Here is a 24,574-nt window from a genome sequence, read left to right as displayed (position 1 = left end):
CTTCCTGAGTACTAATGCCCTTTGATATGTAGATGACTCAGTTTTTATTCAGGCAAGAAATGACAGACATTATGTTACTGATAGCAATTGAGAAACTGCATTTCTTCTTAAAAGATACCAAGAAGAGTTGCGACTCTTTAATGTTTAATTGTTAAGAAGCTTGGATAAAATCAGGATAAACATTGCAAATCTCACGCATGACATAGTTATTCGCGCCAAAGAGAAAGAGAAAGAGAAAATCCTTGTCATATGTACGGGACAAGGATGACAGGATATTCGCGCCGAATCCAAAGAGAATATCCTTGTCCCGCACGCGTGACAAGGATTTTGTCTTTCTCTTCGGCGCGGATATCCTTGTCATGCATGCGGGACAAGGACGACAAGCACAAGGATATTTGCACCGAAGAGAAAGAAAATGAAGCAGTCACATCTAACTGAGATGCGTTCAAAAACCGGAAATTGTAGAGCAGCGTCCCATGAACCCGGCAATCACATCCAATGAGTGTCGTGAAGGCAGCTGTCCTAGTCCTGCCGTGACGTCCGGTTTGACTGCTCCATGCAGACTAAGAAAGGAGATTGCATTAAAGTTTTTAACATGATATAGCAGTCTCTTTATTCATTTATTTACTTATTTTCTTTAGTAAGCTTGAAAACTTGTCAATAACACGACGTAAAAGTTGTTTCACTCGATTAAAAATCTCACGACATTTTGATGACTCAGAATGTAAAGAAATATTACACGTAAAACGGCAACAAAATGTAAGGTGATTTACACTTTCACCGCTGTAAGGAGTCTTTCAGTTTACACCGAAGAGAGAGAGAGAGAGAGAGAGAGAGAGACTGGAACAAAGAACTTAGACAAAGAAATAACTTTACCTTGGAAAGGAAATGGCATCATAAAGAAAAAGTATAAAAAAAGAATTAATGACAATGTCAAGAAAACCATGTCAATGAAAAGAGAGAGAATGAAGAAATATATAAAGGACAGAAGAAAGCACTTCCCCATGGAATACGCTTTCATAATCCGAACCTATCGTAGTCTGCTCAGAGTTCCCCGTTAATGCTGCAGTCTGCTGGCACTCGCTGGGTGACACACAACTCTCTAAGACGCTCTATTGCACTACAGTATTACTCAGCGGCAACAGTGTCCCATCAGACTCATACTGATACAGACGGCCATTGCTCTCTCCCTCATCGCGCCAATAAGTGAGATGAATTATTAGGTGTATATAATTATTTTGTGCCGGAAGGATTCTGCTAGCTGACCCCAAACTATTCGTTAACATTCAAGTAAGTAGGAAATATTCCAAAATATATTTCTAGGATAAATCGATGACAGGGACCAAAATGATAACCTATGTAAAGGGCGATGATGCTGTTGTCATTCTCTGAACAGTATATTTACGGAGAGAAGGCTGGTGCACTTGTATCTGCCAATGGTAGGATATGATTACGAGCATATTTAACTTCTTATATATATATATATATATATATATATATATATATATCATATAAAAGCCGGCTATATATATATATCACTATGTCACACATGCACACACGAACACATGCACACACAACAAACATTATATATATATATATATATATATATATATATATTAAAGATACATATATATATATATAGTAGATTACTATACTTTTCAGATTGCTGTCCTTGGTAATTTAACGCTGTTTATAGCACAACTTGACAAGGCAAAATTTAACAAGTGTGATGTGTGATCAATTAATAATGCGTTAATGAGATTATAATCTTATATATAGTATATATATATACTTATATATATGTATATATACACATATATGTAATACATACATACATATATATATATATATATATATATATATATATATATAAATTATATCTATATACATACACATTATATACAAACGTGCGTGTAGATTAAAATTGGTGTCATTCGTTTAGCAGAAAGGGTATTTCTTTAATTTTACAATGCTAAAGTCTAAGAATGTTTATCCCAAAAATCAATTTATCTTTTCATATAATCAAAGTTGGGTAATATTCTTGTGTCAGAACTATGTAATTTGCGTCACAAAAGACTACTAAAGCTATACATATTTTTGTATTCTATTAATCTGTGAACTTTTGTTTTAAAAACAGATGTTTCATTGCTGTACTGTCAAACTGTGAGCCTAAATAATATTCCTGCTTTTGTACGTAATCTTCAGAATCATTATTTAGTTGTGAATTATTATTTTTATATGTCATATAATTGTTTTCTCTAAATATTCTGGTTTTAGGTGTATTTTGTTAATTTTTTTGTTCATGTCCAAGCATTTAGAATCCTTTTGTATTTTAAGGAAATAGGTTTGTACAGTTCTTTAGTAGATATCAAAACAGCTTGTACACTGTAGCAAACTTCTATAGTATATTGTTATATACAACTATAATCACTGTGTCTCTTTTCGCAGAATTCTGGTCATATATCAAGGAAGAATAAAGTACGCAAGGACTAGTAAAATGCTAAAAGAAGCAATTCTTTGGCTGCCATCAGCTCTCTGGGCGGGAATGTCCCGATATACTGTACTATTTTCCATAACTTTAGTTGTGCTGTACATCATACACTGGGTCAGAGAGAGACGCTACAAACACACACTATTCACGCGTCTGGGGATCCCTTTTGTAAAGCCTCATCCTCTTTTTGGCAGCATGCATACCCTCCACAGCGGCACTCTTGCCACTGACATCATGGAAGACTGGATAAAAGAGCACGGGAAAGTGTTCGGGTTCTATGTTGGCGAAAAACCGAACTTGGTCATAGCCGATCTCGATCTAGTAAAACAAGTCCTCATTAAAGATTTCCATAATTTTTCGAATAGGCCTAAGCTTCCCATCGAAGCTCAGCCAGTGGTAGACACAATCGTGGGCCTTCGAGATCAGCGTTGGAAAGACGTTCGGTCGGTCTTGGCCCCAACATTTTCCATGATGAAGATGAAGCCAATGACTGGTATAATGAATACGAGAATAGATGAGTTCTTACAGATCGTCTCTGAGGCCAGTTCGAAAAACGAGCCGCTGGAATGGTACAGCATTTTCCAGGGCTTAACACTGGATGTGATAAGTGAATGTGCCTTGGCCATGAAGACCAATTGCCAGAGGGACCAGAACAACGACGAACTGTTCGTCGCTGTTCGTGCCTTTTTGAAGAACGCCATGAATCCAGCCATATTCTTAGCAGTGTATTTCAATGCCTTCGCCAAGTTTTTCTCCTTCATAAGCAATCAGTTAGCTCTCTCTGGGAGAATGACCAACATGATAGTGTCCCACCTGAAAACGGTGATAAGAATAAGAAGAAAAGACATGTCCAAAAAGTATATCGATGTGCTGCAGCTGATGCTCGATGCTGCTGAGCAACAGAACGTCAGTGATTTCCAAGATGAAGCTTCTGATGACGAACCTACCAAACAGAAAGCAACAAGGAAGCAGCTCACGGATGCCGAAATCATAGCCAATGCCTGGGTGTTCTTACTCGGAGGCTTTGAAACGACAGCCAACTCGCTGACGTCCGCAGCTTATTTGCTAGCTTGCAATCCAGATGCGCAAGAAAAGCTTTACAAGGAACTTTCTAATGTCATTGAAGTAAGTCATCTCCACATCAAGTGTCTACATCAAGTGTTCATTTATGATATTTTGTTTCCTGCCAATTATGCATTATTATAATTAAGACGTTGCGGGTAGTTTTTTTTACTTTTCAACCGAGCCCTTTAACTATTTTTAGCAGCCTCTTTTTTCCTGGCTGGTAGTGACAATGAATTTGAGTTAGATTTATTTTGCATGTTCCTTTGAATTTAAGAAATGATCAGTAAGATTTTGATAAATGTTCGAATACACGCCAAAATTTATACAGTAGCCCAGTATCCGCCGTCAGTCTGCTAAGCACTTTCGTGAAATGTGTCAAAAAAATTCTGTTGTTTTCCTACTAAGAGCTGCGAATGATACATACAATGTGGATATCAAAATAAGAAAAAATGTAAGCAAAGACTAACTATAGAAGTGGAAAAGATTAACAAGGCTGCTTTTAACCTTACGTCACATATTACAGTTCAAAAAGTTCCCTGTGAAAGACGTTGTTACTGTAGAAAAGGGAAGTTCATCCGCTAGCGACCGTTATATTTGTCTTTTGTATTGATTCTCTCTCGCCTCTACCATATTGCCATCTTTCATGACCAGCAAGTTCCTTTTATTGATACTCTCAAATTTTCTCATTTGCGTTTAACTTTTTAAAACTACACAAACATACATTTTTGTTACTAGAGCACTTTTTCCATTCTAATTATAAGCGTAACTATAAAATGCAAATTGATATTGATAACAAATTCCAACATAATGCCACCTTGTGTCCACTTCGTGGAGTGTATCTAATCAAATCTCGCATGCCAATATCTAAACTGATAAGTACGAAATGCTCGTAGAAATGTTTCAGGCATCTCGAATTAAGGGACTAAAATCCTGGAGAAATAATGGGTAAATACAAGTTACAGAAGTTCATTTGTTTTAATGTTTTCATGGTTTATTATGATGGTGGTGACCATTCTTACTTATTTGCGCCTTCTCTCTCTCTCTCTCTCTCTCTCTCTCTCTCTCTCTCTCACACACACACACACACACAAAACACAGCATCGAGAATTGACTTGAGTCATAGAGGTGTACGTTTGTCCCTTCTACCAGAGTCATATATATATATATATATATATATATATATATATATATATATATATGCATGTATATATACGTCTATATATATGTGTGTATATATATGTATATATATACATATATACACATGTATATGTATGCGAGTGTGTGTGTCTGGTTTCTAGCAACTATATATAAGGTCTGGGGCTGCAGCCCTCAAGTCCCCAGCCATTTGGTCATTTTCACACAATCCAGCGCGACGAAAAACTGTTATTTCCATCATTCTGCAGGAATAATAATGTAATTGCCATTAACCTTATGTGAAGAGATTCCTCTGCCATTTATGGAGCAATTCCTTCGCCAGGGAGACATGGCCCTTCAATAGGTGCTACTCTACTTTTGGGCTCAAAACAATTAGCACTTTTTAGGAAAAACATGTACACCGTTTATGCAGTAGCAACCCACAGTAAGTAGACTGACCTAACATATGTGACTGACCCTAACCTCAGAAAATAGGCTCATCTGCCATCTAGGGAGCATTTTCCCTTCCCAGGGCTTTACGGTCCTCATCTGCTTTCCTGGGGGCTACCCCTGGTAGGGGAAACGATTTTATGTTAACAGAAATTAATAGAATTCTGTTTTATCAGAAAATATTTTATAATCATATGTATATAATATATATGTATGTATGTATGTATATTATTTTGTTAATATGGGCTTCTGTAACACGGTTGCAACCCAGAACAATCGACTAATCATCAGGTGCGTCGGTTATGATACTATTTCAAAGTGTTTTGTACAATGGCATTAGTTCTGCTTTAAGTTACTGTTGTTTATATATGCATATACTTACGTTCATTAGGCGATCTTTATTTTCCTCTTCTTTTCGGTGGCATTTGATTATTTGCAAACTATTAGATTTTTTATACTTGCTCCACATTAAAATTTGCGGGCATTGAACAATAATAAAATTAACAAAATCTGCAAAGAAATGTATACATAAAACTATGAATGGTGTTCTTTTAATGTGAAAAAGATGAACAAAGAGGGCTTAATGAGGAGTCGAAACACTTCAGGGTAATAATAAAGAATTGCCTTTTTTGAACCTTATGCTGGACAGTATGTCTCAGTTTTACAGCTAGAGAGTTATTACTTAACTATTTCGATTAGTAGAATGCAATGATACTGTGTTAACATCGAATAACTGAAAAAGTCCTAATTCTAAGTGCGAGCGTTTTAAAGCTGCGATCTATTCATCAGGTTGAGTTCGGCTGAACAGTAGCCTAAGTCTTGTTATCTATAAATCAGCAGCTTATCGCTTTTTGCGACCTCTTATCTTGCATCTCAATTCGTCAGTATTGTTCGGTACAGATAAATCCTTTTCTACCAACGAGAGAGAGAGAGAGAGAGAGAGAGAGAGAGTGTGTGTGAGAAAGAGAGAGAGAGACTCTTGGTTCCATGAGCTTATGCAGTACCTAAGTGACCGGAATTTTTTTTTTTTTTCAACTGTAATCTAGACCTGATTGTGGCGAGAGATAATAAATTATCTCCTGTTGTTTATGCGCGTTATTTTTGTTTGTTACTTAAATATTTTTCAATACTTCTCATCTTTGTGTTTTCACTTTTGATCATTGGCTCTTCTTCCTTTAGAAGCTCACATAGCAACTCAATGGCGTTACTAGCTTCCTCCGAACGAATATGTCGCACATCGTGAATTTCATTCATTGGAATAAACAGCTGAAATTCATCTTTAAGGGGACTCGCCACTCTCCTCAGTGACTAGAATGTTACAGGCCTTTCTTATTATTATTCCTTTTCTATCTTGTCAGTACGCGCGCTCGCACACAAACACACACATATATATAATATATATATACTTTTATATATATATATATTATACACACACACACACACACGTCTAGAATGCTTGTTCGCAAGGGTTCGTGCAGACCACTGATGAAGTCATATATTCATATTATATTCACATACTTTTCAAATCTTATCGCATATGTTGTTATTATTATTATTATTATTATTATTATTATTATTATTATTATTATTATTATTATTTGATAATAACTGTTCTTACTGACAGCCAGAATCTGCAATATTTTTTATCCAATACTAAAAGCATAGGAGAACCGAACGTTGTCAATGACTCGCGATATTATTATTATCATTATGTATTATTATTTTTTTTATTTTTTTATTACCTGGATGCTAACGATAGTAAAAGAAAACGTAGCATTAAGGATGACAGGAAAGACAGCTGAAAGCAAACCTATTCCGTTTTTTTTCTCTGATTTATAACATATCGTCTTGTTTCAAAGGCAAGTCTACCGCTACCTTCGTGGTTAGGCGCTACTGTTTTTCCTTCCTTTTGTTGTTCTTGTTTTACAATTGACTGACTGTGACATTAAAACCCTGTCCACACTGGCGGGCACCGCCCGACGGGCAAACACTGTTCCCATAACCCATTCCACTATACTGACCGATTGAGTATTGAGCCAGAGCGATGAGATTATCTGGTAACACTGCTTCAGAAGCGAGAGAAAATACAAAGAGCTGGAAGTGCGCGACGGGCATGCCAGCTAGTGTGGACAGACCATAACCTTCGAGCTTAGACAGAATCTCTAATGCAGACTGTTTAATGTTACAGGACGGAACTCAACACCTCAGTTATGAAACGGTCAACGGCCTGACTTACTTGGACCAAGTATTTTCAGAAACCTTGAGGATCTACCCGCCTGTGGTCTCATTTATTAACAGGGACACTGCCAACGATACTATGGTATGATCTTATCATCATATTTAAGGTAATAACGCTGAAAGATTAGACAATTATCATCGCCTCATGTGCCAGTTTAAAAATGATTACTTAATTTTTTTCTTCTTTTTGTCTGCTCTTGTTATCCCTTTTTATCGCCGTTCTTCGTTATCTTTCTTAACCCTGGTGTAATTTGAAAATACGTTAACTCCCCAATGCAATCATCCGCTTAAGAGTTAGTCTGATTTGGTTATCAAATAATATAAAATTCAGTGGCCATCATTATATGCGAGTTTAAATAAAATCACATTTTTTTATTGTCAGCCTTGATTTTCAATACTGGAGTTTTTCACCAGAAATATGAAACATTGAGCTTGTACATGCTAACTTAAATCCATTTAGATATTGAAAAGATTTGCTTCGATTACATTTATCTATACGATTTAATCTATAATACAGAAGAAATACCAATGTTTGTAGACACTGATCCAGGTTCCATAGATATCTGACAGTGACCACAACAACGTCCAATTTTATCTAATTATCTTGACGCTCAGCTGGGTGGCTTCTTCATCCCAAGTGATACGAACATCGTCATTCCACTGTGGCACATCCACCACAATCCGGATTTTTGGCCCGACCCTGAAAAGTTCGATCCTGACAGGTGAGGCCACAGGGATTTCGAACTTTTTCTTACTCATATCACCAACCAAATGTATAACTTCTTATGGAATCAAATTGACAAGAAAGTGTTGCTTCATTCTGACCTAACCTTGATTTTTATGATAGAGCTCATCAGTGGTTGGATTGCTTTCAATTAAGTCTAACTTATTAATCCATTTAAAACCAAATGACGTAATTTTTTTATGAATTAACCGGAGGACAGTGTTTTCTTGCTTTTCACCTTGGTATCATGATCTGTCAGCATGCTACTATGTTTACAAGTAGTATTCTGATAACTAATGCTTCTGATAATTAACAGAAAATAATATCTTTGACATTAGCTAATGCCATAATATTTGTACCAGGATTCTGAGAGCTAACACCATATTACTTAAACAGGAGTTCGAGGAACCCCTGAATCAGCAGAGGGCTGTATCAGTGGAGATTAGGAAAACTGATAAATCTAGGAGCAATTGCATCCAAGCATACAACGTCATGTGAAATTTGTTATTGCTGTAGTGTATAGATTTTGTATCTGGTAACCATAATTGTCTTTTTTTTATAATTCTAAAGTCGTTTAATCAGATTTTTTTCCTTCTATTTCTTCCTTGTAAAGGCACAAAAAGAGAAATTTTTTTTATTTAAATTTGCTTTTATTTCCAAAGGGGGCTGGTAATCAATATTATATTCGCCATATTTTTTTTTATCATATGAGAATTTTCCCTTTACATCCCCTTTTCATAAAGCACCGACTCGTAACACCCTGATACAGAAAATTAGCAACTTCTCGATTAAATAAATCTCCCTTTAGACTACTTTTATTTTTGCCATTTTAACCGAGTTACTGGAGGTCAGCCTAATATGTTCGTTAGCTGCCTGTTGAATCTGGAAGAAAAACTACCTCTGTGCCTATTATTATTATTATTATTATTATTATTATTATTATTATTATTATTATTATTATTATTATTATTATTTCCACCAGGTTTTCTTCGGAGACGAAAGCCTCGGAGAGCAGACACCCAATGTCATACATCCCTTTCGGTGCTGGACCTCGAAGCTGTGTTGGAATTAGATTTGCGCAGCTGGAGGCCAAGTTAGCCCTAGCCAGGCTCGTCCGCTGTTTCAAGTGAGTATATAATATAAATTACCTTAGTAAGGCAATTTGCAACAGTTTTATTTGCTCACTTAATTAATTTTTGATATGGAGAATCCTTAAAACGCTAAATACACATTTTCAGTCACAATGGGAAAAGTACACTATCCTTTTCTATTTATTCCATTTCTGTTTCTGAAGATTTTTTACCCAAAAGTGTTACCAGGCCAACCCACGGTAATACCATTCAGTAGTTATTCTAAGCGCTTACAGTTAGTCTCATTAATTATTTTCCCACGGTTCTCAAAATAGGCGAGATTGACTGTTTCATAAATCCAAGTAGTGTCGCAGCATCAAAGGTTACAGACGCAGAAAATAATCGAAGAAACGTAGAAGGCAGAAACAGTCGTATGATATCTTGTCAAATTGATTTTTTTTACATCAAAGCAATTATCTCAAGTGCCAGATTAAGATTCTTCGTCCTCTTTATGTTGCAAGCAAAAATGAGCATTCTTGGGAGTCTGAGGACCTAATGATTATGCACCTTCTAGACAGCTCAAGGACGAGACGCAAGAGAAAAACTGAACAAATGTGCCCAGTTATGAAATGCGATTATAATCAAGTACTTCCAAAAAAAGACGGGAGAAGTAATGACGCATTATCATAAAATCACATATTTCTGATTTGGATAATTTCATGTCTAAATTACGGCACTTGGTGTTACTCAAAGAATGATTACAGTAATGTTTGATTTTCTTAAATTATGGCCCCTCTCCCCCCAACTCCCTAAAAAAAAGAGACTGCGAAACCCTTAATATTATGCATACGATAGTCTCAACAAGCTCAGAATATCAAGCGAGTAAGAGATAGTCTGCGGAGGCTTCTACAGAACAGAGTACCAGAGAGAGAAAAACAAGAAAGAGAAAAGGAATAACGCGAAACGATCATGAAAACAGATAAACGATTAAAAATCAGCTTATTTATCAGAAATGTCCACCAGTACGCAAGTAATAAGGGGTAATTATGTTTGTTGTGGCTCTACTTGTGAAAACTTAAGGAAGACAGTGTCCTCTTATCAAACACTGATTTCTAAAAAATGGTTTAAAGCCAACTATAAAAGAAGGCATTGGTTACTGAATGCAGCTGTTAACATCTTATCGTATGTATGATCCTTTATATGATAGGCTTGTTAATTTTCTATAGTGGTTTATACACACACATATATACACATATACATATAGGTATAAGGGATACAATTATACATGCATGTATATACATATTTATGCAGAACTAGAGAAAACTAACAAGCCTATCATATAATATATATATATATATATATATATATATATATATATATATATATATATATATATATATATATATATATATATATATATATATATATATATATATATATATACATATATATATATATATATATATATATATATATATATATAATGTATACAAGATTTACTGCTGAAGTCACCAGAGGCACAATTGATTCCCCCTGCCAGGGATCTGAGATGAATGCCCGAGACAAAGGGTTTCGTACACATGCACTCGTGGTTGCTTGCTAATTTATACCAAAGGAATCTGGAGTTGAAAGAAATCTTGTATCCATAAATAAGTACTAAAGAAGATGTTTCATTTGGATCTCTTCGGGACCTAAACAAATTACGAAAACTATCTCCTATTGAAGAATAAGATTCCAATGGTTTGGTCGTCCAATTGTATTATATGTTTCACAGGGGATTTTCAGAAGCCTGCTGTACTCCATTATCTCTTATCTTTTTTTCTATTTTACAGACTTGAGACATATGAGGAAACCGTCATACCCATGAAGTTCGAAATGCCCACCGTGACCCATATACCCACGAAGGGCGTCATGCTTAAGGCTACGCCAAGGCAATAGGTGGGGGATTTAAGAGGGAGTTTCTGAAACCGGCAGCAATTTCAAATTGAACTTACACTGTGTAAAGTGTCCCCTTATCTGTGTGGCATTAAATGGTATGATTAAGAAAAGTAATCACAAGGAAATATTTTTTCGAATATTGCCGCTTAATATATATATTCGGTTCCTAATAAAAGACATAAGGCCAAAAGCACGTAATTTTACTAGCAGTAGCCATTTTTTATCATCACATGAGTGGCTGTCATTATGTGATTCTAATGAAAAAAAAAACAATGCAAAACCCCCACACACACACACATACACACACTTTTAAGACGATTTCTTTTTTTATCTTTTATTTATTTAAGACGTTTTCAGGGTAAAAGAAGGTTGGTAACCTTGAAAAGACCTAAATCTAACTTTACAGCCCATATACCGTCTTTGTCAACTAAACGACATTTTCGCATTATTTCTTGATAATTATGAGAAATGTGGATGAAAATGTTTTCATGTTCAATCATTTTTACATTTCCTTGACTGTGATTCCGAATAATGTACTTTATATTACTGGGGTCATTGTCGGCAAGTAGTTGTTGTGATAAAATATAAGTTAATTAATGAAAATATTTTAGGTGTTAACATTTTTGGATTATAAAAAGACTTTACACCTAGTAAATTGGTATTATTGTATAATTTCCACTATGTCATTTTTATTATATAATACAAATTTTCATAGAATAGACATCTATATCATTTCCATTACTTATAATTATTTTCTTGGGACAAAAGTATGTAGAAAAATAAAAATCTATAAATGTCCACTTTGCATGAAAATAGTTCTCCATACGCAAAGATTCCCAGTTAATGTAGATTTTATTTTAACCATTGCTTTATCATTACTGAAAGTAAAAGAAATAGTTATGTCATGACAGACATTCCCTACGGGGAGAGAGCTTACAGTGTGACTGTAAAGTTTCAGTGGAAAGTTGTTCCATTATTCATTGCTTTAATTTTCAGAGAAACAAAACTGAAGTGTCAGTATCTCACCCTCCCAACGCTGGAGAATGTTTATATCTCAGTAAGGAACTGCTTCAACATTGCGAGGTTGTCTGATTTCTTGATGTTTTTGGTGCTCGTTCAAACCCATCAGGATTCTGACACTACTGAATTAGTTCAATAACTGTAAAATGATCTTAGAGTTTGTAGATACCGTTTGCCCTTACTTTGTGGGATGTTGTGCAGTCGCTAAGGTCGATTGCAGGACCGACCTACTAAATAGTTCTTGTTGGTTTAATCTATACTTTGTTGGTTGTCATTCACGAGTTCTCAAAGAATGAAAAAGCAACAAGATATTCTACTTAAAAGTAATTCATTACCATCCCGGAAGACCTGGATGTTCATTGATGCAATCAAGTTTTATGTTGGTGTCTAGTGCCATAGATGAGCTAAGTGCATTTCAGGGAAAAGAACGAGCTCTGAATTCAAGGTCATTCAGTGTCATTTCATGACTGCAGGTGTTTACCAATTTCATTTTCATATCTTTCCCGCACTCTCACCTGAGACATAGCTGTGCAGAACAAAGACTTCCTCCAAAGTTTGGATAAGCGCTTTGGAACTGGCTAGGGCTTATTCTACTGAAATGGTACTTCGGGAATAACTTAATGCAACTTTACCTAGCGTATTGCTTACTCAGAAATCCCGGAGCTTGACTTTTTTTTTACTAAATAATAAAGTAAATGAAGTGCAATGATTGTCGTTCAAATCACACATTCTTATCAAAGCCTAAAATCATGACAGTAAGGTAACAGATCTAATAGTTATGAAAAATTACCAGTTTTATTGGTACACTTGTCCTGAAAAAGAAGCAGGTTCCTTCCCATCACAGACTCTTTACCTTTGCGATGACATTATCTAGCAATAATACTCCAACATACGAGTTATACAGAACACATATCAAAGACGACGCAGGCAACTTTATTTCTTTACTGTCTTTATCTACTCTTTTGTAAGCAGCAAGCACAACAGAATGTCAAGAAATGGAACAGAGTCTCTCATGAACTTCAGACCTCAAAACGAACTTGTTCTCTGTTTTAGAGTAAGGACCTTGAAAAATATCTTGATATGATTTTGAACATCAAGTGTCACAGACTAGCAACGCAACTTACAAATGAAAACATATTCTGAGCTTATTTTACCTCGTAACACGTAACTGGCCATTTAAGAAGAAATTAAGTTCACATTCTAAACTCTATAAGGCATAAACTATCACAAACCCACAGACAAATTTGAGAAAGAAAATTGAGCATAAATTTCAAAGTTAAAGTGTTAATTAATGAGGACATTAACTTTACACTAACTTATGAGTTGGAATTTTAAGATTTTTAACTAATGAATGTTTAACAGTAATTTTTAACATTTATATCTTAAAATCCATATTTTCTTAATTCATGAGCTTTCATTCTTTCACAGATGAGGGCTTTAATAGCCTTTCATTACTGTATTAATTTATGAAATATCTAATCTGAATTTTTTTAATGTCTTATTTTAACGTTCTTAACAGCTGAATTTTTCCTTAAATGTTTTTATTTAGTGAAAATTGTTACTTTAATTATTATTCCCTAAAATGAACACCAACTATATGAACTACTGAAAGTCGTATCGAAACGATTCCTATTAATGAGCATTTCCCGGTTGGTGAGTCCTCAATTAATGAAAGTTATGATGACACTAACAGCCAAAAATACGTTGATGACCATGCCGATCATGAAGGGCATGCCTCTCTTGTTGCTCCCAGAGAGGTACAAGACGGTGTAGATAATCCTGGACATTGTGTACACCCGGAAGATGATCTTGGACAGGGCCACTGAAGGGTCAGTCAGGATGTACAGGAGACCCAAGATCCAGAATACTGGAATGTTCTCCAGGTCGTTCTGGTGTGCTCTGAGGGATATATTCGTAACATGATAACGGAGGGTCCTGATGCTTGTTACTGCTACTGGTTTTACAACTACCAAATTTATTTCATTCACCTGCTACTGCTGACAAATTGTACAACTACTAAAGGGTATTGTAACTACTTGTTACTGGCAATACTACAGTTGTTAGTGTTATTATAAAACTGATGCTTTGCGTTCTCAATTGTTCATCAGCTGTAGTGATAAAGAACTGTAATGATAATATTGCTGGAAAAATATTATTTTGACTTATACCAATATTAATAACAATAATGAAACATCAAGATCCAATACGACATCCTTTATAGTAACGTTCAGAAATAATTAAGAAACTGGTGTTATTATGATGATTTCAGAGGCAGTAATGACAAACCACGTCACTTTTACTGATAATCCTACACTAACAATCATCTTAAAATCATTAACTATACTAATCCTACATTTATATTACTGATCTCAAAAACCGTTACTGTTACCACTACTTCTACATACAATACTAAGTTACTAAGTTAAGCTATCAAAGTGAATAGTAGGTCATTACAACAAGTGTGTTTCTGAGAATACCTCACGATTGTCTAATGGAGCCCCTCTCTTGTGAAATGTGTACTGGGAAACAGTCGGCAGAAATGTAAGTTATGTAACGCATACTGTGAAATGTTACGCGTGTGATAAATCAAACTAATTGATAAATTGATTATATTGATGATATTTGAAAACAACCACAACCTCATTACTAGTACATGTAATGTTACTACTAGCAGTGCTGCTACAACTGTAATGATAATTGTTTCAGAATCAGTAATATTATCATCATTATTATTACGATACTACTACAATTATAATAGTGATAGTAGAAAGTTACTGACATGATTTACACCAAAACAATAATATAAAAAATTATGATTGAAAATCATTCTGAATACTGTTTTCATTATAATTCACTAAGTAAATTAAAATAAGTGTGCTGCCACAACAGGTGACTAACCTACAGCCACCTACTCATTAACGAAGACACTTGAAGAAGTAAGACATAGATTCGTGACTCACCTCCTCACTCGTTCAACATCTGGGTCGTTTGTTTTAACCTCTTTGGCTCCCATGGACTTCGCATCTTCTTCATTCATAAACACCTGCAATGCATAACGTATATTTAACCTTTAAAATAGTGTGGGTCATTGTTTTTAAGCCTGATGGCTACGGGATAGGACCTTATATCGGTTTTCACAGGAAAAACTGAATCGAATACACATTTAATACATTATTAGTTCTCGACTTCTTAATCTATTTTTACAAATATTTATAACAGAATTACTTCACATTTCTAATTTACTTCGATTACGTTATGTTTAGACACTCATGTAATGTACTATTTCTCATCCATTCACTGTTAATTTCTTTTGATGCACGTTTCTAAAACCCTTTACCGTACTATGAATGACATTCAGACTCATGAGTTTTTTAATATATATTTTAATTTGTAAGAACAAGTACGGGCAGGAGAAAATGAACTTATTTTGCTCCCAACTTCGTATCAGAAAAATCTGGAGTAAAAACTTGATTGAGGATAACGATGACGTTGATGTAAGAAAAATTTTCATTATAGTTAATTCCACTTCACAATACTGTTTTTTCATCCTAAGTAAATTGCTTTATGCTTTTTGTACTAACGTCTTTTATTTCTTTAAACCCAAATTATTCCATTTTTATAATTTTTCATGAGTTATACATTATTTCCTCCTTATATTCATTTCATGTGGCTAGACTTTCAGACTTCCTTTCCTACGAGGCAAAAAATCATAAAGTATGCGGTATTGTAAAGACAAGAAACTGTAGCCATTAATACTAGATATCCACAACGTTAGGATATGTTCTGCGTGAAACAGGATAATACAGGCCTATTAGAAGCTGCTGCAAACGATACAATTGCTTGAGAGCACAACATAAAGGATGAGAGCTCTCAGCTCCAGGCGAAAAAACTTTGTGGTATCAAGTGTGTCTACGGATTTAGTGTTACAAATACAGTACTAAATTCCCAGATGCAGAGTAAGGCCTCACTTCAGTGACTCTTGAAGAGACTCTTTCAGGACGATTTAAGAAAAATATATTGTTCCACAGCAGACTGCACAAAAAACCCCTTCCTCGATTTGATTACTAAGAAATTTTATTCGTGAATAAAGACTTTATTCTCATCGAAATGCTAAAAACGTGAAGATAGCACTTAATAGAAACCTTACACTGACTTTCGTATGTCACGGAGGTTTAGAATGTTGACATGCCGATAAGAAAAAAAAAAAGAATTGATTCTTGAAACTAGAACAAAACGATAACATTCAGTTGCAGTCCTGTTTCACGAATTCTTCTTCTTCGTTTTAACGTGCTTACATGATGAAAATTAATTTTTCAAATATTTACCACCGTACACTCACTTCAGGTGTGTACTTCGTTGATTAAAAAATAACTTTAAATCTCTTGTGTTACAAATGCCATTAATTCCCTTACATAAATTTGACTTTTGCAAAACAAAAATTATTCGGAATACCTCCTAATATCCAGACACTGGTCACCCAAAATTCGTTCAAACTGAACACAGTACCGGAACAAATAATTCATTCATATTCCAATATTCATCCACACTAATCACATAGTTTAGTATGGGAAACATGACTTCATCCAATTCAACAAGAATTACAGTCAAACCTTCTTCGTGATCCTGTAGTACCCTGTAATGGGTCCCATAATGATGACTTTCAGGGCCAGAATTCCAGCGTAGAAGACATAGTTGGCAAACACAGGGTTCTCTAGAGTCCAGCCGCCCATGCTGCACCTGATGGAAAGACACTGCTAGGAGAGGCAATTTTCATTTAGCATTATTGATTTAAAGTGTCCTTATATATAGTATATATATATATATATATATATATATATATATATATATATATATATGTATATATATATATATATATAGATATATATATATATATATATATATATATATATATATATATATATATATATATATATATATAGTGTGTGGTGTATTTCGTATATAGATCATACACACACATATTATAAAATGTGTATATAGTGTATGTGTGTGTGTATACACAAACAGGCACACACAAAAACTTTGATCAATTTTGCATGATCCTCGGCGAGTTTTATACAATGATTCGATTCTGCTGCTAATCTTATTTGTACAATGGGAGACTATATTTTACAATGCTAATGAGACAAGAACACAGTTAAAACCTGCTCATGGGCACTGTTGTTGAAATGGAAAGCAACTACAAACAGATGCAATGTCTAACAGATTTTGGCGATTACCCGTGTCCTTGGGATAACTAAATCAATAAAGCCCAAGGCCGAGAAACTATCACAAAGAGTAGGAGCAGCAGTTGGCAACGAGGTCATTTTGCTTCCTACATTATCCATTATGTACATTATTCTCAGGTTTCTACCAGAAGCTCCAGTCCTACTTCGCTCAATATCATGAATATGAAACAAACTAAAAGACGCAACCTACCAAGGCAGCTATCGTTTGATCGCAATTACATCAAAGATTTTATTGAGTCTCATCTGTTAGTAAGACTTTTCCCATTTCTTCACTCTTCAAACAACCAGTTTGGATTTAAAAATAACCGGTTAACCGACGCTTGCATGAGCAGTATATAGTGGGTGTGCAGATGAATTTATCATAATATGCAATGAAACCAAGTGCATGAGCTTAAACACATTGAAGTTTAATATTCCTCAGGAATCACCTTATGGAATTTGTACAAGAATTCTCGTATATGATACGCATTATCACGGACGATCTAAAAGCCAGAACAGACGTAGAACAAAATCGACGTAAGGAACGGAATATAAAATTTAGACCAAAGGCCAAGGATGGGACCTCTAAGGTCATTCAGCACTGAAAGGTATATCGAAAGTAAAAAGGATTTAAAGGTGCAACAGGAGGAAAACCTCGCAGTTGCTCTATAAATCATTTGTTAGGAGAGGGTGGAAAGAAAGATGGAAGAGAATATGAACAGAGGTACGTAAAAGGAAAAATCGACGTAAGCTGCGTGCAGTTGGCAAGATGACTGCAAGATTTAGATTTGTCTTCTGCCAGCGAGAAACTAGGTTGCTGCTCTCCCGCTCCTTTTGCTATATTTAGATGAACTGTACTAGAAAGGCCACGAGACACATTTCTTGTAAATCATGGCATTCAGAGACACTTTAGTAAAGCACCTCGCTATCATTCTACAACGCAAACTTTAATAAATAAAAAAAAAAAACACTGTTAGGAGTCCCATGTCCAATCTGATCACCAGACTAAGAAACACTGATAATCCGCTTATCCGCAAAACTTCTCGAACAAAGAGACGAGATCTGAATTGTGAGAAAGATTGGATGTTGAAATTATGGCCGACTGGGAGAGCTTCATTATTTCTTTCACATTTTTTCCTTCGTCGACATGATCATTTTTTATTATTATCAATATTTCTCTGCAATAATTTGTCAACATTTCGTATGATTTATTGCTTAGTGTACGTCTACTGAAACGCGCTTTCACTAATATTCTCGTTAAGAAATATTACAGCATCGTTACTAAACGTCTACAGTCAATTCTGTTCAAAAGGCTTATTTAACCTATCGTTATCATTTTATGCATACTATACGTATTATTATTATCATATTCTATTACTTATTATTATATTTATTATTATTATTATAATTATTATTATTATTATTATTATTACTCTCGTCTGATGGTGATTCTTCTGCCTGCTTAGTATGTTGTGCCTGCATCCAGTATCTGTATAGTCTCAAGCTGAGAAAAACTGTTATAATAATAATAATAATAATAATAATAATAATAATAATAATAATAATAATAATAATAATAATGAAGCGTTCTTTTCGTAGCCGATGCAAAGCACAAATGGGCACACCTTGGCCTTGTACCGTAGATATCCTTATAAAATCTAATAGTCATCGTGACGACTTCGCTACTTAGAACAACGTGCAGCGATGTATGTTGTTGCCACCGGTGCAGCTACTGTAGAATACAAAACTAAGGCCCGGCGTATTCAGAATTTACATCTTTCATGGAATTAATGAAGCAATTTTCAGAATATTTCAACAAGTTTGTGATACGTTTTTACAAAAAAAAAAATTAGTGTTCATAAAAAACACTGTTCAAATGCACACTATATATTTAGTCAGTTATGCTAAATATAAGCAAAAATGTGAAATTTAAAATACCAAGAATACACAGAAGCGCTCATATGTAGTATGCAAATTCAGAAAATAAGAAAATTTGATGATTGAGTGGTCGAGTTCTGAAAAAAAAAAATGTTCATCCTGACACCTATTACTACTTGCATTTTGCATTTTGTGCATTTACAATACCAAATAAATCAAATGCCATGGGAAACTTACTTTGTAATTAGTCGATTATGCATGTCATAGAAGTTTTTATATCTAGTCAAGTGTCGAATGTATAAAGAAGTATAGATAAGGAACCTTGTAAAATTGCCGACAGACTTTTCATTTAACAACAACCTTTCTCTTAATGAGAAAGTTGATCAAAAGATTCGAAGGAACTGTACTTTACAAATCCTTAAAAATAAGGAGAAGTCTTCGGCACTCATCATCTTCCCATTTCACAAATAGTTTTAGGCGTTGCTTACTGTGAACTCTAAATTACATCAGGTATGTGCGTACGTACTTTTTTATTATATTATTTCATTTTTCGAAATTTCATGTTAACAAATATTCCACGAGCCTTATGACCATACCTTATCAAATTTATATGACAAATGTCCTCTCTCTCCCTCTCTCTCTCTCTCTTAATGGAATAGAGACACGCCCATGATTTCTCAGCTTTGTTTATTCTTTTTCTGATGCTGACTTTACAAACTAATATTGAAAAATACAATGAAAAAGAAAAATTCCTTCTGTGAACTATACGTGAAAACATGAGTTACCTAGATTACCATCCATAAGATATTCACTCTTTAGCAAGTACCCTTCTTTATTTGTGAGTTACAGCCTCCTTCAACAAGTAGTTCTTTTCTGTCTTGATTTATGATCTGAACCCTACCATATCTAATCAGCATCTTCATATTTTCAAATTACTCTTTTTACAGCGTCAGATGCACGTCAAACAATCAAGTCATACCAACAAGGTTTTGATGACCTTCAGAGGCGAAGATGCCACTAGCACACTGAGCTTGGCGCAAGCAAGCATCATCCGGTTAATGTTTCTTTGATTCGTGTAATCACTGTTACACAGCAGTTCCTCACAACTTATCAGATGCTTCGGAGGTCTGGCCTTCTGATAAGTAACAAAGACACACCACTTGAACATTAGAGGCATCCCAAACCTAACAGGAATTTCTTATCATTTTTACCTTAAGCTAAACCGTACTTTACACATTCAATTTAAGAAAAAAGTTAACAAAAACACCATCATCATAAAGTAGGTGAGAATCAAATTAGTCAGATTAAGTTAGGGGAGTATTGTATATCCATCGTTGGTTATAAAGCTGCTCGTGCACATTGGCCACAAAAGTCATGTGTCCGTGCGTCCTATAGCCACACAAGTTGAGTTTAAAACAGCTCCTCACTCTCTGCCATTACAGTGATTGTACTCTAAGAAAAAAAAGCCTAGAGCGTTTATAAGTATAAGTCTCACTGACAAAAAAGATGAGCAGTCGTCAAGGCCATGTACACCTCGTATACATTCTGTATTCTGTTATTTGTATTCCCAGACTTCTTAACTGTAACGCCTGATAATTTGCAATCAACACAGTCTTTATTCCTTGCTGGAAGCCACTTCATCGCAGAACGTTGTCTGACTTCTGATCTAACAGTTTGTAGCTAACGGAAATACCTCTTTTGCACTCTTTCATTTGTTTTTAACGAATTTACAACTATTCTTATTCGCCACGCTATATATATATATATATATATATGATATATATATATATATATATATATATATACACACACACACACATATACTCACCCTTGCAACGATTAACCAACATGCTTCAAACTTACATATTCAGGAGTCGACGAGATGAGGATGATGGTATGCAAAACCGTTCTGTAATGGTTGGGATAACTGTGGAGAGGCACAGGAAGTCCGACAAGACGTGGCAAAGCAGCGTTCCCAACTTATCAGTTAACCCAGGCAGTGTTGGAGTAGGTTCTGTTATTCGATACTAGTGGTTGTCATACTGTTTCATTTGTTTTGTATTGTAATTCATAACGTTCATAAGACCACTTGTAATAGATGTAAAAGTCTTGATCATAAATCAATAGAATGTGACGAGAAAATAATCCAAAATTTTGAAGTTAGCACAAAGATGATAAAACAAATGGAGCTTACGTCTGGCAGTGAATAATGCTTGAGGCTGTCTCATTCTCTCATAATATTACCAAGGTCCAAAGAATTCCTTGCATATTAAAATAAGTCATAAGACCGTGATCCCATGCATAAAGTTCATAACTTTAAAATAAACAGAGTATGAAATAAGTAACCTATAACAACAAAGAGAAATGAAACAAATTCCAATGGTTTAGAAACGCCTAGTCATGATGAGTATCTCCCACGTTCATTTTACTACGTTCAAGGCCAATATCTTCTGTAGGTCCTGTTTTCTTCCCTTGAACGGTGATTGCCAATGGTGAGCTACCTGTGAACGAAAATGAAGCTTACGGAACAGTTGTGGCTTTTGTCTAATGCTGAGTTGGCGCTATACCAGAACAAGCTCTTGTTCCTATATTAGTAGAAGATAACCAAATTCTAAATTGTTGTTCTGGTCTTTAAGCTTTATCGTTACCTTGTATTTGATGCCGTAAGGAAACACAATGGCAGCTTTCTAGATAAGGAGATCCGGAAATTAGATGAGATGACGTACAATTATCTAAAGGTGGAACTGGGAGAAAACCCCACAGTTGCGCGAAGTAATTGCTGGAGAAGCTAGACAGGAAAGATGAAGAAAGTAAGCAGGAAAGGGTGTAAAGAAAAATGCCAAAAAACTGGGTGCACCTAGTGGCCGAAGATACTCACAAACAGCCTTTAGTAATGCCTACAGTGCACCCGAGAGTAGGCGTTTGAATAATCATTAACGCTGCAAGAGCGTAAATTTTACATCCCTTTATTATTACTATTTTTTGTCGGGCTTCGGATGAAGTACCTGTTGATATCGAGGTGTCAGGATTTGTTTCATCATTACATTTATGGATTGATGACGTCACGCCTTCAAATCCATCATCAAGGCACGAATTATGGAGCGAGAATCTGCAGGGCTGATCTGCGAACAAGCTTTAATGAATAAAAACACTCCACGTGATTTTACATGTTATGCTCTTCCTTTGTTATGCTAAAGGCTGTAATACCTAAGGTATAGCTTATAAAATATATATATATATGATACAGTGTTACTTAGGTCGATTAAGGGTAATTTGAAATCATGCATTTCTCGATAATGATTCTCCACTCATCAAGTTATTTAGTCGTCTTGCTAGCCATGGGCTCTTTAACTGCAAATGTAGTTTGTTAAGATGACATCGTAAGAGATATCAGAAGTCCATCAAGTTACTGAAAGTGTTTCATTATCCTTGTCTCTGCTGGTTGTGCCGATTACAGAGGTCCACATCAGACTTCTTATATTCTTCAACATCTTACCACACTTAGGGTAGCATTTGGGCAAGAGCCCGTGCTGGAATAAGAAGCTTGATTGTAACCCAACCAACCATCTTTTACCTTTGGCCCTAATGTTTCCACTGCAAAATTAAAAAAAAAAAAAAAGCCATAGTTCTAAGTATACAAATAAGAATTAGTTCAACTATTCATATTCACTTTCAAAAATCAGTTTGTTCTTTGATAGATTAGCTTCCTTTAGAAAACTGAGAATCATCGGTTCAATAATGCTGAAACAAAATACAATGTATGGGCTGCTTCTCACAAACCCTATTGGTGAGTTACTTAACTAATGCAATGAACCTTTGATAGCTTTGAACGAACTGTCCTTGAATAATGTCTGAAATATTATATTAGCAGTTGTACGTCATTCCAAACCAACCGACACAATATTCAGCAATATTGAAAGCAATGCTCGTCTTACTTATAGTAACATTTTCCCTAATCCTTGTATATAGACCCCAAAGACGGTTGTACCAAACTTTGATGTATAGGCGAGACTATATTATATCATATCCAGGTTACTAGCTAAAATAAGGGATGACATATGAACGTTGAGAAGTTTTAGCATCGTTTTTCATGCGCACGGTCAAGCTTTTGTTACTGGAAGCGTCTTTATCATTGTTCACCTGTAACACTTGGAATGACTTTTTAATATCATAACGCTCACCTTGTCTTGAGCTGTTATCGATAACTTCTACAGAAGATTTTCACTGAAAGGTGTAATAGATAACGACTTAAAGTTCCAAAACATAAGAATGTATTTATTTCTTACGTTAGGCTTAAGCAGTTTGACTTTATGCAAATTACATATCTATAAAAAAAAAGCAAACAAAATACTGTAAAGACAAAAAACAAGTCATTCTGTATATAAAGACAAAATATACAACTTGTAAGTAAGATCTGCATACATCACTAACAAAAATAAAATTTCATTCAGATCTAAGGTCAGATAAGATAAATTACAAAGAATTAGGCTTAATTTGGAATGAGATATGAATTAAAATAACTACAAAGAATTCTGTAGGTGTTTCATAACACAAACTAAAAGCTTCACACAGAACATACAATTTATCATAAAAAAAAAAATTAAACGGATAATTACTGATGATGAATTCCCATTACGTGAACTTGAACTGGAAAACAGCCTCGTTACATTGCACTCTCAAGCTTCTTTCACTTCATGAAAGTGATGATGACAGTCCCTGCCATGAAAATTTTGATAGCCATGGCAACGAAAAAAGGTATGGGCCTCTTGTTGCTCTCTGAGAGATAAAGGACGGTGTGTATTATTCTGCAAAGGGTGAACACCCGGAATAACATCTTGGAGACTGATTCTGAAGGGTCGGTGAGAATGTACAGGAGACCAAGGATCCAGAATACAGGGATGTTCTCTATGTCGTTTTGATGGGCTCTGTTGGATAATAATAATAATAATAATAATAATAATAATAATAATAATAATAACACGTTTTGCATGAAATATCAAAAAACACCAGCGCATTTCCACAGAACTGTTCAACGATGGCAGTATCTCATACTGACAAAAACACCTGCAGTAGACTGTGAAAAACCTTGTCAAACACAGTCCCGGGGGTTATAGCTTTCATAGAGGTGAAAACATTTGGGTACGTTGTGTACGTTACTATCAGTCTTACTTCAACTTCATGCATTAGCCTGAAGTTCCGAGGAAAACTGAGCAACTTGGAAATAAACCAAATGTGTCATTTTCCAAAGGATGAGTTATTTTTGTAGAAGTAATTAGGGGGATTCCTACATATTTAATATGGGAAACCTATCAAAAACAATAAATAAGATTTTGATCTAGTT

General features: G+C 35.0%; 3 protein-coding genes across 4 annotated transcripts in view; 1 reads left to right on the top strand and 2 right to left on the bottom strand.

Moving 5' to 3' along the window:
• The first annotated feature begins 798 nt into the window (after nt 1-798).
• Nucleotides 799-11,829, top strand: LOC136835303 (cytochrome P450 3A40-like). Of its 2 annotated transcripts, XM_067098620.1 has the most exons (6): nt 799-1,290; nt 2,449-3,616; nt 7,329-7,460; nt 7,994-8,100; nt 9,085-9,228; nt 11,005-11,829. In XM_067098620.1, exons 2-6 carry the CDS (start codon nt 2,498-2,500, stop codon nt 11,108-11,110), a joined length of 1,608 nt encoding a protein of 535 aa, XP_066954721.1. In that variant the 5' UTR covers nt 799-1,290; nt 2,449-2,497; the 3' UTR covers nt 11,111-11,829. The 2 variants fall into 2 exon arrangements, 1 of the variants encoding a protein (XP_066954721.1); XR_010852095.1 differs by lacking the exon at nt 7,994-8,100 and having other exon boundaries at nt 1,066-1,290.
• Nucleotides 11,830-12,906: 1,077 nt separating this feature from the next.
• LOC136835304 (microsomal glutathione S-transferase 1-like) lies at nt 12,907-16,867 on the bottom strand. Its single transcript, XM_067098621.1, has 3 exons — nt 16,741-16,867; nt 15,091-15,173; nt 12,907-14,029 (listed from the first exon to the last, which is right to left on the bottom strand). The coding sequence occupies exons 1-3, from the start codon at nt 16,858-16,860 to the stop codon at nt 13,792-13,794; spliced, it is 441 nt and encodes a 146-aa protein (XP_066954722.1). The 5' UTR covers nt 16,861-16,867; the 3' UTR covers nt 12,907-13,791.
• Nucleotides 16,868-23,486: 6,619 nt separating this feature from the next.
• LOC136835302 (microsomal glutathione S-transferase 1-like) overlaps nt 23,487-24,574 on the bottom strand; it is an 8,960-nt gene continuing 7,872 nt past the window's right edge. Inside the window, exon 4 of the mRNA XM_067098619.1 lies at nt 23,487-24,158. Coding sequence (XP_066954720.1) covers nt 23,921-24,158 — 238 coding nt within the window. The 3' untranslated portion in view covers nt 23,487-23,920. The remainder of the gene's footprint in view (nt 24,159-24,574) is intronic.

This window comes from Macrobrachium rosenbergii, chromosome 55, assembly GCF_040412425.1.
Source record: "Macrobrachium rosenbergii isolate ZJJX-2024 chromosome 55, ASM4041242v1, whole genome shotgun sequence".
Lineage (NCBI taxonomy): Eukaryota > Metazoa > Arthropoda > Malacostraca > Decapoda > Palaemonidae > Macrobrachium > Macrobrachium rosenbergii.
This window is presented reverse-complemented; position numbering and strand designations above follow the sequence as displayed.

Excerpts from the sequence above, each read along its gene's own strand:
- LOC136835304 (XM_067098621.1), bottom strand. The coding sequence starts at position 16,860 with ATGGGCGGCTGGACTCTAGAGAACCCTGTGTTTGCCAACTATGTCTTC. Across the intron at positions 15,174-16,740 it reads ACTACAGGATCACGAAGAAG|GTGTTTATGAATGAAGAAGA; the intron begins GTTTGACTGTAA and ends TATGCATTGCAG. Across the intron at positions 14,030-15,090 it reads GATGTTGAACGAGTGAGGAG|AGCACACCAGAACGACCTGG; the intron begins GTGAGTCACGAA and ends TATATCCCTCAG.
- LOC136835303 (XM_067098620.1), top strand. The coding sequence starts at position 2,498 with ATGCTAAAAGAAGCAATTCTTTGGCTGCCATCAGCTCTCTGGGCGGGA. Across the intron at positions 3,617-7,328 it reads AACTTTCTAATGTCATTGAA|GACGGAACTCAACACCTCAG; the intron begins GTAAGTCATCTC and ends TTAATGTTACAG. Across the intron at positions 9,229-11,004 it reads AGGCTCGTCCGCTGTTTCAA|ACTTGAGACATATGAGGAAA; the intron begins GTGAGTATATAA and ends TCTATTTTACAG.